The 14,249-nt window shown below is 35.9% G+C and overlaps 1 protein-coding gene across 10 annotated transcripts in view; it reads left to right on the top strand.

Moving 5' to 3' along the window:
* Positions 1 to 14,249, top strand: part of Vps13b (vacuolar protein sorting 13 homolog B) — a 757,361-nt gene that overhangs the window by 35,464 nt on the left and 707,648 nt on the right. For all 10 annotated transcript variants that reach the window (XM_071602212.1, XM_071602213.1, XM_071602214.1 and 7 more), the window contains one exon: positions 11,725 to 11,845. In XM_071602212.1, the coding sequence (XP_071458313.1) occupies positions 11,725 to 11,845 (121 nt within the window). The remainder of the gene's footprint in view (positions 1 to 11,724; positions 11,846 to 14,249) is intronic.

The following is a 14,249-nucleotide window of genomic DNA, read 5'->3' as shown; positions in this document are numbered from 1 at the left end:
TTTTGAGGAATGACCTCCAGACAATGAATTTCCCTCTTAAAACTGCTTTCATTGTGTCCCATAGATTCCGATATGTTGTGTCTGTATTTTCATTTGTCTCTGAGAATTTTTTGATTGCCTCCTTTATGTCTTCTGTAACCCATTGATCATTCAGTAACATATTGTTCATTTTCCATGAGATGTATGATTTTTCCTTCCTTCTTTTATCATTGATTTCCAGTTTTATTCCATTATGATCAGATAAAATGCATGGTATTATATCCACCCCTTTATATTTACTGAGGGTTGCCCTATGGCATAATATATGGTCTATTTTTGAGAAGGATCCATGTGCTACTGAGAAAAAAGTATATCCACTTGATGATGGTTGATATATTCTATATATGTCAGTTAAGTCTAGGTTATTGATTGTGATATTGAGTTCTATAGTTTCTTTATTCAACTTTTGTTTGGAGGATCTGTCCTCCAAACAAAGGTGAGAGAGGAGTATTGAAGTCACCCATAATTATTGTGTTGTGGTCTATTTGATTCTTGAACTTGAGGAGAGTTTGTTTTATGAACGTTGCAGCACCATTATTTGGTGCATAAATATTGAGTTTCTTACAGGCAGCCTATTGTTGGGTCTTATCTTTTTTATGTTTGTTTTTTGGGTACCAGGGATTGAAGTCAGGGATACTTGCCCACTGAGCCCCAGCCCTATTTTGTATTTTATTTAGAGACAGAGTTTGAGTTGCTTAGTACCTTGTAGTTGCTGAGTCTGGCTTTGAACTTGCGATCCTCCTACCTCAGCCTTCTGAGTTGCTGGGGTTACAGGCGTTGGCCACTACGCATGGCACTTTTTCATTTTAGAGGTTGATGTTTTACTTCCTTTTTTTTTTTTTTTTCTTTCCTAACTCTAATTTGCTTATCTACTCTTCTAGTGCGATTTTTTTTCCCCCACGTTCTCATGTTTGTGTTGATGTCTTTTCCTCTTCTGGGTGTGGGTTTCCCTTAGGTATCTTCAGTAATGCTGATTTAGTGGTCATGCATCCCCTTAGTTTTATACTTGTCTTAGAAGGTCTTTATTTTCATTTGGTTTTGAAGGATAACTTTGCTGGAATAATAATTTAAGTTGTTTTTTTTTTTTTGTTTGTTTTTAGGACTTGAAATATATCTATCATTCACTGCCCTTTTGGCCTTTAGAATTTGTGTCAAGATATTTGCTGTGCCAGTGGATTTGCTTTTAATGTGACTTGGTGTATCTTGCAGTTTTTAATGTTTTTATTTTTTTTTTTTTGTTGTGTAATTTTGGCAATTTAACTCTATCTAATGTGTCACGGAGAGGTTCTTTCCTGGTCTTATTTATTTGGTGTTCTAAATGTGTCCTATGCTATATGTCCAGGTCTTTCCCAAGCTGTGAGAATTTTCCTGGTATTTCATGAATACCCTTTCTGTGCTTTCATTCTGCAGTAGCTCCTTTGTGTATTCCAATTATTTGTATGTTTGGTCTCTTGATGGTATCTCAGAATTCTTACATATTTTCTTCTTTTTTTTTCTTTACTGCTGTCTGAATTGATAAATTATCAGTCTTGTTAAGACCTGCTAGTCCTTCTTGCACTTAATGTAATCTATTAGTGAAGCTTTCAGTTGAGGTTTTTTTTTTTTAAATTGGAGCATTATAGTTATGCATACTAGTTGTGTTCATCTTGAGAAAGTCATGCATGCATGGAATTTGATTTAGTTCATGATCTCTCCTTTCCTCCCTGCCCTATCCTCTCACCCCATTCTTCTTCCTCAACTCTACTAGACTTCCTTTTGCTTATCTGTTTGTTTATTTAATTTTTTAAAAAAATATTTTGTTAGCTGTAGTTGGACACAATACCTTTATTTTATTTATTTATTTTTATATGGTGCTGAGGATTGAACCAGGGTCTTGCACATGCTGGGCGATCACTCTACCCCTGAGCCACAACCCTAGCCCCTTCTTTATTTAAAAAAAAATATTTTTAGTTATAGATGGACATGATGTCTTTATTTATTATTTTAAGGGGTGCAGAGAATCAAACCCAGTGCCTCACACATGCTAGGCAAGTGCTCTACCACTGAGCCACAACCCCAGCCCTTATCTCCTTATTTTTGATTGGTTCTTTATAATTATAAAGAACCAATATAATTTAGAACCAGTATAATTTCCCTTGCATAAATTATATATGCACATAACATGATTTTTAAATATTTCATTCTTCATTGCCTCCCTTTTCCTGTCCTTCCACTCTGCCTCCCAATATCCTTATCCACTATTGGCCTTCCCCATATCTTTTTTAAAAAAATACCTTTATTTGTTTCATTTTTATGTGGTGCTAAGGATCATACCCAGTGCCTTGCACATGCTAGGCAAGTGCTCTACCGCTGAGCCACAACCCCAGCCTCATTTCCCTATATCTTTATGATATCCTTCCCTTCTCCTTTTTCTAGCTTCCACATATGAGAGAAAATATTCAACTTTTGAGTCTGCCATCTTTCACTTAGCATGATGTTCTCCATTTCCATCCATTTACCAGCAAATGCTGTAATTTCATCCTTCTTTATGTCTAACTAGAACTCTACTGTATATACCATAATTTCGTTTTGTTAACACACACACATATGTACTTTAAAATTTTTTTATTTTTTAGAGCATTATAATTATACATAGTATTTGCATTCATTTGGACAAATTAATACATGCAAAAAAATTGAGTTTCGATCCTCATTTCCCCCTCCCTATTCCCCACTGTGTTCTCTCCTTTCTTTTATTAATCTTCCTTTCACTTCTTTATTTATTTATTTTTGATTGGTATTTTCTACACACACACACACAGGTGAAACTCTTTTCGGTACATTTTTATATGTATGTAACAAGCTATTATTCTATATATCTTCTCCTTTACCTTGTTTCCTCTTTCCTTCTTGTTCTCCTTCTATTACTCTATTGATTTTATATCTTTATGATACTTAGTCCCCTTTCTTGCCACCTTCTTTCACTTATTTTGCTCTAACTTCCACATATGAAAGAAAACATTTTGCTTTGGAGTTTCTGAATCTGGCTTATTTTACTTACCATGATTTTCTATATTTTCATCTATTTACTAACAAATACCATTATTTCATTCTTATTTATGGTTGAGTAAAACTTAAATGTGTATATATACCATGATTATTGATACATTCTTCTGTTGATGGGCATCTGGGTTGATTTTGTAATTTGGCTATTGTGAATTTTACTTCTATAAACATTGAAGTGGCAATGTCAGTATATTATGCTAATTTTAGTTCTTTTGGATAAATACCAAAGAGTGTATAGTGTAATAGCTTAGTCATATCCCTAGAATAAAACCCATTTGATTGTGTTGTATTATCTTCTGAATATCTTTTTGAATGCACTTTGCTAGTATTTTATTGACGATTTTTGCATGTGTGCTCATCAGGGATTGCTGTTTGAATTACTTGATATTGGTCTGTTTAGGTTTTCTGTATCTTGATTCAGTTTGGTCAGATCATTTGTGTCTAGAATTTTCTCAGTGCTTCTAGATTTTTGCTATTCATTAGAGTATAAATTTTCAAAATAGTTTATAATGATCCCATGCATTTCAGAAGAGTCTGTGATGATATGTCCTTTTTCATCTCTAATTTTATTGATTTAGGTATTCTTTCCCTTTCTTTTGGTTAGAATGGTATGGATTTATTAATTTTATTTATCTTTTTGAAGAACTAACTCTTTTTAGTGTTGGTCCAGTGTATTGTCTTTTTTTAATTCTCAATTTCATTAATTAAATTTCTGATCTTTATTATTTCCTGTCTTCTGCTGTCTAAGGCCTTGAGGTGGAGCATAGATTTATTTTACTTTTTTGAGATCTCTTCTTATTTTATGTTTTTGGTACCAGGGATTGAGCCCAAGGGCTCTTAACCACTGAATCACATCCCCAGCCCTTTTATTTTTTATTTTGAGACATAGTCTCGCTAAGTTGTTTAGGGTCTTGCTAAATTGCTGAGGCTTGCTTTAAACTTGTGATCCTTTTTCCTCACCCTCCCAAGCTGCTGGGATTACAGGCATGTGCCACTGTGCCCAATTCCATATTTTTTTTTTTAATTAAAAAAATTTTTTTCATGGATAGGCAGAACTAACATCATCAAAATGGCGATATTACCAAAAGTTCTCTATAGGTTTAATGCAATGCCAATCAAAATCCCAACGGCATTTCTTGTAGAAATAGAGAAAGCAATCATGAAATTCATATGGAAAAATAAAAGACCCAGAATAGCAAAAACAATGCTAAGCAGGAAGTGTGAATCAGGCGGTATAGCGATACCAGACTTCAAACTATACTACAGAGCAGTAGTAACAAAAACAGCATGGTACTGGTACCAAAACAGGCGGGTGGACCAATGGTACAGAATAGAGGACACAGAAACCAATCCACAAAACTACAACTATCTTATATTTGATAAAGGGTCTAAAAGCATGCAATGGAGGAAGGATAGCATCTTCAACAAATGGTGCTGGGAAAACTGGAAATCCATATGCAACAAAATGAAACTGAATCCCTTTCTCTCACCATGCACAAAAGTGAATTCAAAATGGATCAAGGAGCTTGATATCAAATCAGAGACACGCCGTCTGATAGAAGAAAAAGTTGGCTCCGATCTACATACTGTGGGGTCGGGCTCCAAATTCCTCAATAGGACACCCATAGCACAAAAGTTAATAACTAGAATCAACAAATGGGACTTACTCAAACTAAAAAGTTTTTTCTCAGCAAAAGAAACAATAAGAGAGGTAAATAGGGAGCCTACACCCTGGGAACAGATCTTTACTCCTCACACTTCAGATAGAGCCCTAATATCCAGAATATACAAAGAACTCAAAAAATTAGACAATAAGAAAACAAACAACCCAATCAACAAATGGGCCAAGGACCTGAACAGACACTTCTCAGAGGAGGACATACAATCAATCAACAAGTACATGAAAAAATGCTCACCATCTCTAGCAGTCAGAGAAATGCAAATCAAAACCACCCTAAGATACCATCTCACTCCAGTAAGATTGGCAGCCATTATGAAGTCAAACAACAACAAGTGCTGGCGAGGATGTGGGGAAAAGGGTACACTTGTACATTGCTGGTGGGACTGCAAATTGGTGCGGCCAATTTGGAAAGCAGTATGGAGATTTCTTGGAAAGCTGGGAATGGAGCCACCATTTGACCCAGCTATTCCCCTTCTTGGACTATTCCCTAAAGACCTAAAAAGAGCATGCTACAGGGACACTGCTACATCGATGTTCATATCAGCACAATTCACAATAGCTAGACTGTGGAACCAACCTAGATGCCCTTCAATAGACGAATGGATAAAAAAAATGTGGCATTTATACACAATGGAGTATTTACTCTGCATTAAAAAATGACAAAATCATAGAATTTGCAGGGAAATGGATGGCATTAGAGCAGATTATGCTAAGTGAAGCTAGCCAATCCCTAAAAAACAAATGCCAAATGTCTTCTTTCATATAAGGAGAGTAAGAACAGAGTAGGGACAAAGAGCAGGAGAAGAAGATTAACATCAAACAGGGATGAGAGGTGGGAGGGAAAGGGAGTGAGAAGGGGAAATTGCATGGAAATGGAAGGAGACCCTCAGGGTTATACAAAAGTACATACAAGAGGAAGTGAGGGGAAAGGGAAAAATAATACAAGGGGGAGAAATGAATGACAGTAGAGGGGGTAGAGAGAGAAGAGGGGAGGGGAGGGGAGTGGAGGGGGGATAGTAGAGGATAGGAAAGGCAGCAGAACACAACAGACACTAGTATGGCAATATGTAAATCAATGGATGTGTAACTGATGTAATTCTGCAATCTGTATATGGGGTAAAAATGGGAGTTCATAACCCACTTGAATCAAAGTGTGAAATATGATATATCAAGAAATTTGTAATGTTTTGAACAACCAACAATAAAAAATTAAAAAAAAAATTTTTTGTTGTTGATAGTCCTTTATTTATTTTACGTGGTGCTGAGAATAGAACCCAGTGCCTCACACATGCCAGGCAAGTGCACTACTACTGAGCCATAGCCCCTGCCCAGCTACATATTTTTAATGTAGGCAGTTAGTGCTATAAACTTTCCTCTTTGTACTGCTTTCATACTGTCCCAGAAATTTTGATATACTTTTGTTTTGTTTCTAAGAATCTTTTGATTTCTTCTCTTATTTTTACTTTGATCCATTCTTCATTTAAAAGGGTATTTAAGGCTGTGGTTATGACTCAGTAGTGGAGCATTTACCTAGCACGTGTGGAGCACTGGGTTCAATCCTCAGCACCACATAAAGATAAATAAATAAAGGTATTGTGTCCATCTACAACTAAATATATATATAAAAGGATATTTAATCTCCATGTATTTGTGTGTTTCTTGCTATTGATTTCTAGTTTCATTCCCTTTTCTGACATGATACATGGGCTTTTATCATTTTTTTGTATTTGCTTAGTGTTATATGTGACACTGAATGAGGTATGTTTTTTAGAATTTTCCAGGAGCTTATGAGAAGAGTTCAGGTGTTTTGGGGTGAAATACTCTGTAGATGTCTGTTAGGTTCATTCGATTCATAGCATTATTTAGGTTGGATATATCTTTATTGATTTTGTGCTTTGATGACCTGTCTATTGATCATAAGAGTGTGTTGAAATCTCCCAGTATTATCATGTTGGGGTCTGTCTTGGGTTTATTGTCAGGGTATTTTTAAAATGTAGTTGGGTACACTTGACTTTTGGGATGTGTATATTAGCTACTATTAATTCTTATTGTTGGATTGTTCCCTTTGCCTGAATGTAATGACCCTCTTTGGCTCTTCTAATTTTTGCTTGAAATCAACTTTGACAGATATGAGAATGGTCACTCTGGCCTGCTTTCAGAGTTTGTTAGCATGGACTATTGTTTTTCATCCTTTTACCTTTAGCCTGTGAGTGTCCTTAGTTATGAGATGAGTCTCTTACAATTATCATGTGGTTGGATTTAAAAATTTTTTTCCTGCTAATCTGTGTCTTTTAATTGGGCAGTTGGAAACCTTTATATTCAGTATTATTATGGTTATGTTATTGGGTTCATTGTCATTTTTTATTCAATTCTGCTGTGGTTTTCATTTAGATGATTTGTCTTCTATTGATTTTCATTTATTTGGGAGTTTTAATTTTGTGATCCTCTATGTGTAGTTTATCTTTGAGTATTCTTTGTAGTGCTGGTTTGTCCTGTATTCATTTAGTTTATCCTTGTCATAGAAGCTTTTTACTGCCCTATCAAATATGAGGGAGAGCTTTGCTGGGAACAGTAATCTCTGTTAGCAATTGTTTGTTTTTTAGATCTTGAAAAAATCTTGTTCCATGCCCTCTTTAATATTAATGTTTGAGTAGGGAAGTCTGAAATGAGCCAATTGGTTTGCCTCTAAATGGGACCTGGTTTTTCTCTCTTGCAGCTTTTAATATTCTTATTTTCTATGTTGGACATTTTGATTATGATGTGTCTTGGAGAACTTCTCTCCTGGTTAGGTCTATATGGAGTCCTGTATGTCTTCTGTATGGACATGTCTCTCTCTTTTATAATACAGGGAAAGTTTTCTGTAACTATTTCATTGAAAATGTACTTGATGACTTCAGGTTGTGTCGCCATTTTCTCTTCTATCTGACTGATTCTCCTGTTTGGTCTTTCAAAGTTGTCTGAGTTATTGTATATTTTTATCATATTTTATTATTTTTTTCCATTGTTGCATTCTGTATATTCAAATTCGTGTATCCTGTCTTCAAGTCCCAAGGTTATATCTTCAAGCGTTGAAGTTCTATTTTCTGTGCAATTCGATCTGTTAGTAATGCTTTCAAGTGAAATTTTTTTTGGCACTGGGGATTGAACTCATGGGCACTCAACCACTGGGCCATATCCCCAGCCCTCTTTTGTAGGGTCTCACTGAGTTGCTTAGAGCTACACTGTTGCTGAAGCTGGCTTTTGAACTCGTGATCCTCCTGCCTCAGCCTCCTGAGCTGCTGGGATTACAGGTGTGCACCACTGTGCGTGGCTCAAGTGAATTTTTAAAAAATTTTTTTTAGTTGTAATTTGACACAATGCCTTTATTTATTGTTATGTGATGCTGAGGATTGAACCCAGCGCCTTGCACGTGCTAGGCCAGTGCTCTACTGCTTAGCCACAACTCCAACCCCTTAAGTGAATTTTTAATTTGATTCATTGTTTCTGTCATTTCCAGATGTTATGATCAGTTTATTTTTAGTATTTCTGATTCTTTATTGAAATGGTCTTTCATCTGCTACATTTGCTCTCTTATTTCATTAGTTCTTCTTTTAGTTCATTGAACATTTTGATAATCAGTTTTTTATAATCTTTCTTAGGAATTTCCTCCACTTCCATTTTTGTGTTACCTTTTTTTAATTTTTATTTTTTAGCTTTAGGTGGACACAATATTTTTATTTTATTTTTATGTGGTGCTGAGGATCGAACCTGGGTCCCACCCGTGCTAGGTGAGTGTTCTACCGCTGAGCCACAATCCCAGCCGTTGTGTTATCTTTTGTTGGAGTATTTTGAATTTTGTGGGGGAATTGTTTGCCTGTTTCCTCCGGTTTTCCAAGATCCTTTTCTTGTGCATCAATTGAGGTGGGTTTTTCTTCCTTTCTATGTATGTGCCTTTATGTATATATTTCTTTTTTATTATAGAATTTTTGTTTTGGATATATGAGTAGACCTCTAGCTGGGAAACCTGAAGTTCCCATCTGATTGTTCTTCTATTGGCCCTGGTTTTTGGATTAGGGTTTTTGTCTTCTAATTCTTTGAGTTGAAGTAATGTTTACACTCAGGGTTGGATCAACTGTGAGGTGAGTTCCCTGTTGCTTGGCTGAGTTGTGATTCTTTATTGAAAGCAGGGATTCTACTCTGGAAACTTTAAAAATGCCAATGACTTCCAGTGCTTCTTAGTGGGAGTGGAGTCAGTAATAGTTCTAATGATAATGACAGAAATGTGAATTTTAAGATGATTGTCTGGTGTCTCCTTTAAAACCTATAGCCTAATATTCACCTATATTTTCTTAGAATCTATCTGTGCAATGAGTACCCACACACCTACACACAAACAACCATATTCATGCACTTCAAATCATACATAATGGAAAAAAGTGAAAAATATACTATGTGATGGAGTGATGATTGGAAAAAAATTTAAGGAGTTGAAATTTGAAAGATGAATTAAAAAAATTAAAGTGGGGGTTTGGTAGAATAAAAGAAGAAAAGAGAAGAAAAAAAGGAGAAGAAATCTTGCTGCAAATAAAAAGCTTCTTTCTGCTGGTTGTTCAAAACTGCTGGAATGGATGCTCATTCTTTGCATTTTCTTTTGACTTTTCAGCCCTTGACTTGACAGTTGGAGATTGTATAGCCAACAACTTTGTGTTCCTCACCTTGGCTGCCTGCCTTTGTGGCTAGGTGTCACAGCTAATTGTAATAGATCTTTTTCCAGTTGCCCAGTATATGGTGATTTAGCACTGTTTTGGTGATGATAAATTGTATTTTTCTGTTGTGGGGAGGGTGGTGCTGAGTTCTGAGTTGAAGATTTAAGTAATTACAGTTTAGATTTGACCTAGCTTTAGAACTCTGTGGGTGGGTATTTGAGGATTAATCCTCTCCCCTTATTGCATTGGTGAGAATCCAGTCTCTGCCTTGTCTAGATCTCAAGTAAAATCTGCTTTTTGGGTATACTGATAAAATTGTCACCAGTTTCGGCTTCACTGATATGAATATGAAGTAATAGGTGTTTGCCTCGGAGTGCAGATGTACCTGCATGACACTTGTAGTGCCTGTAGGAATGTGGGTTTTCTCCCTTGGGGTCATGATGCTGAATGATCTAGGTTAAAAAAATAATAAAAATTTATGCCAATTTCAGTTTCTTTGGTTCACGGGCTTTCTGGGGATTGTTTTTAATTCTTTTTTTTTTTTTAAAAAAAAAAAAAAAAAAAAAAAAAAAACAACCCGGCTTTAAGGGAACCTGTTCTTTCATCTAGTCTCTGCTGGCAGTTTCCTCAGGCCCTGCGCAGCAGCTGCTTTTCCCTCAGGGAGTGCAGTGGTACACTGCAAGTTGTTATTTGAATTTCTTTCTTACAGCCTCTGGCTGAGATCCCTTTCCCCTGAAGATCTCTAAGGTAAGGGAGGGCTGATCAGAAAGCCTATCCAGACCTGCTCTGAGGTGCAGCAGGTCTCCTTCCACTGAGGAGCTATGAGGTGGGGTAGAGTTAATGGGGGGCCAGACACTGTGGTACTCTGGCATTCTGGAACATTTCTTCATTTGTTGGCCATCTGTGTTTCTTCTTTTGAAGAGTTTCTGTTTAGTTATTTAGATCTTGCATCTAAAACATGAATAACAATTCAGTAAACATTGTTAAAATAGGTTGCTCAGGATTGTAAGAATGGTTTAGATTAATCATTAAAAGCTAGCTAAGAAGATAGCTTAGTTTCCAAATGGTGAGGAACTTAATATATAAAGAACAAATAAATGGGGAATAAGACCCTTTTCACTTATTTCTGCTTGTAGATAGACATGAAAATTATTTAAAAATGTTTGTTAAATGGACTCTTCTTTTGCTAGAAATATAAATGAGAATTCTCTGACATTTTCAGGTAGGGTTTTTTTTTTGTACTGGGAATTGAACCCAGGGGGTTTTACATCCCCAGCCCTTTTTTATTTTTATTTTTTTGAGACAGAGTCTTGAAATATTGCTGAAGCTGGGTTGGAACTTGAGATACTCCTGCCTTAGCTTTTCCGGTAGCTGGGATTACAGGTGTATGCCATCACACCTGGCAAGTAGTTTGTTTTGATAGTAGCTAAAGAAAGAAAGGATTTAATTATATATATATATTTTTGTTTTTGATATTTGTTTGCTTGTTTTTCTGGTATTGGGCATTGAACCCACGGGTGCTTAACCACTGAGCCATATCCCCAGCACCCCCACCCTTTAAATTTTTCTTTTAGTTGTATATGCACTTTATTTGACTTTATGTGGTGCCAAGATAGACCCAGTGCCTCACACTTTTTTTTTTTTTTTTAGAGAGAGAATTTTTAATATTTACTTTTTAGTTTTCGGCGGACACAACATCTTTGTTTGTATGTGGTGCTGAGGATCAAACCCAGGCCGCACGCATGCCAGGCGAGTGCGCTACCGCTTGAGCCACATCCCCAGCCCAGTGCCTCACACTTTTGAGGCAAGTGCTCTACTATTGCGGGCTGGGGCTGTAGCTCAGTGGTACAGCGCTTGCCTCGCATGCATGAGGCGCTGGGTTCGATCCTCAGTACCACATACAAATAAGTAAGTAATTTAAAGATACTGTGTCCATCTACAACTAAGTGCTCTACTACTGAGTCACAGCTCCAGCCCCTCGCTAGTCCTTTTTGTATTTTATTAAGAGACAGGGTCTTGCTGAGTTGCTTAGGGCCTCACCAAATTGCTGAGGCTGCTTTGAACTCACAATCCTCCTGCCTCAGCCACCCGAGCTGCTGGTCTTTATATGTGTGCGTCACCATGCCCAGCTGATTATACAGGTTTTAGAGCTTAAAAATAAGAATAATATATCTAATGTATAGTATCCATGTACTTTATATATCGAACATAATTTTTCCTTAGACTTGAATGCAGTTGATGTGTTTCTTTTTCCTTTCTTTAAAATAAAAATAGGATGACCATGAAAGCTGTGGTTCTAATTCTACCAATCGTAGTGCTACTGAAAACACAAAATCATCAGTAAAACCCCGAAGAATTCAGCAGGCTGCTCCTACAGATCCTGATTTACCACCAGGTAACTACTTTTAGAACATTTTGGAGCCAGAATTCTACAAGTGGGTTTCATTCAGATTTTGGTTTGTTTTTTCAGCAAGTTGTTATTTGAATTTCTTTCTTACAGCCTCTAGCAATGAAGATTCATGGTCTTTTTTTCCCCCTTGTGCGTTGGTAACAAAAAAGACTGGATTATTCTGAATTTCTGGAAACTCTAAAATTTACTAATAACAGAATTTTATAACTGGAAAGAGCTTGTATATTATCACTTTTATTTTCTGATATTTTAATTTATGTATGTAATAGCTCTTTAGAACCATATTAGAATTCAGACTGATATAATTGTGACTGTTGGCCTATTTTTTCTACCTTTATTTTATTTACTTATTTTTTATATAGTGCTGAGTATTGAACCCAGTGCCTCATGTATGCTAGGTGAGCACTCTATCACTGAGCTAGAACTGCAGCCTCCGTTGGCCTATTTTTACTTGCATAAAACATAATATAAAACATCCTATTTTTAGTGACATAAGACAGAATTTTGTTCTGCCTGAATTACCTCAGGTAGTTTTGGGTTAGCATGTCTTTTTTTTTTTGATTCTGGGGATTAACTTGGAGGCACTCAACCACTGAGCTACATCCTCAGCCCTGTTTTGTATTTTATTTAGAGACAGGGTCTCACCGGGTTGCTTAGTGCCTTGCCATTGTTGAAGCTGGCTTTGAATTCTCTGTCCTTCTGCCTCAGCCTCCCCAGCTGCTGGGGTTATAGGTGTGCATCACTATACCTGGCAGCATGTGCTTTTCTACTTTACTGAATAGGAAGACACACAGTCTTTTTATACTGACATAAATCACAGGAAGTTGCTTTAAGAAGTAACTGAATCTATTGGCCAATTACTGGGAGTCAGAGCAGCTAAACTCAATACTGCCAAGGGCTGTATTAAGAGTCTAGTTGGATAAATGGTAAATCATTTTATTTAAAGGTTAAACTCAAATGGTTATTTGAAGATTCATTTCTTGCAACCTTATCCTGCTCGAGAATCATATTTTTTTTCATGGTAGAGATAAATGTCTGGGTCAAGATTATTTCTTCTGGGACCTGTGGTTACAGTTTTGGAATTTGAGCATTTTTATTCAGCCAGAGATGATTTTTGAGAGAAATTTTGGTATTGTCAGTAGATAGGCACTTGTTTTACTACTTTGCTGGGTAGGTGGCTTTCCAATAGAAAAAGAAGTATATAACATATCCATGCAAACTCTAGCTTTGTTATCTAGAGCTGTCTTTTTCAGACTACGAATCTTGACCCGTTAGTGAATTGTTAAAACAGTTTAATGGATCATGTTAGTCATTTAAAAAAAAATATGGTGTAGAATAGAAAACACCATAGCATATTGGCATGTGGTAATAGTAATATTTCAAAAAACTTGTGTGTGTGCACGTACTTGTGCTGAGATATTATGTGTAATATTTTTTACTGGGAGAAAATCAAAAGAATTTGAATCTGATTTGAAGCATACATATTTTATTTAAGTTAATGATGCATTTAGGTTGAGATCTTCAATTACTGCTAATAACGGTCTTGAATCATGTGCTTAGAATATTCTGTAAGATATGCTGACAATTTTCATTTAGAGAGTTTAATGATGATGTTTCATTTAGTTATTTATTCATGCTTTTCTTTGTATTCTCTGCACTTTATTTTTATTTTTTGTAGTGTTGGAGATTGAAGTCAGGGCCTTGTGCATGCATGCTAGGCAAGAGCACTAAAACTGAATGATATCCCTGCCCCAGTTCTGTGTACTTTATCTCAGTATAAAGTAACCAAGTCTAAAATAGAGAGATGGATTGTTCATTTTTCTATGTGTTGAGTTATATAGTTGTTGGCTTTTATTGAAGGACATTGTAAGAAGCAGAAATTTGTGGATTGCTTCTTCATTTTCTTAAAATGGCTTTAAAGGGTATTGTCCTTTAATTTTTCAGAGTCTAACTAGTATTTTTTTAAAAATTATTAAACAGTTACTTCCTTTTCTTTTCCTGCTAGGATACTCAGAAATGAATTTGTGTTCTCTTGCGTAGCTTCTTTTTCTTTTTTTGTCATCTAATTTTCTTTCCTTTTCTTTACTCTTTTGGTCAGAAGATGTATATATATGGGCTGGGGTTGTGGCTCAATGGTAACTCGCTCGCCTAGCATGTGGGAGGTGCTGGGTTGTATCTTCAGTACCACATAAAAATAAATAAATAAAGGTATTGTGTCTAACTACAACAAAAAAAAATTTAACAAAAAGATGTATGTATGTGTATAAATGTAGATATGTTATAACTCATTTAGTTGGAAATGTTTAAAATATAATTAAACTGAAAACCATGTGCCTATTTGGTCAGAAATTAAAATTTAGTCATTTTTGATATATGTCATATAACAGAG

This window comes from Marmota flaviventris, chromosome 15, assembly GCF_047511675.1.
Source record: "Marmota flaviventris isolate mMarFla1 chromosome 15, mMarFla1.hap1, whole genome shotgun sequence".
NCBI lineage: Eukaryota > Metazoa > Chordata > Mammalia > Rodentia > Sciuridae > Marmota > Marmota flaviventris.
The sequence above is the reverse complement of the archived record's forward strand: the minus strand, read 5'-3'. Positions and strand labels throughout refer to the sequence as shown.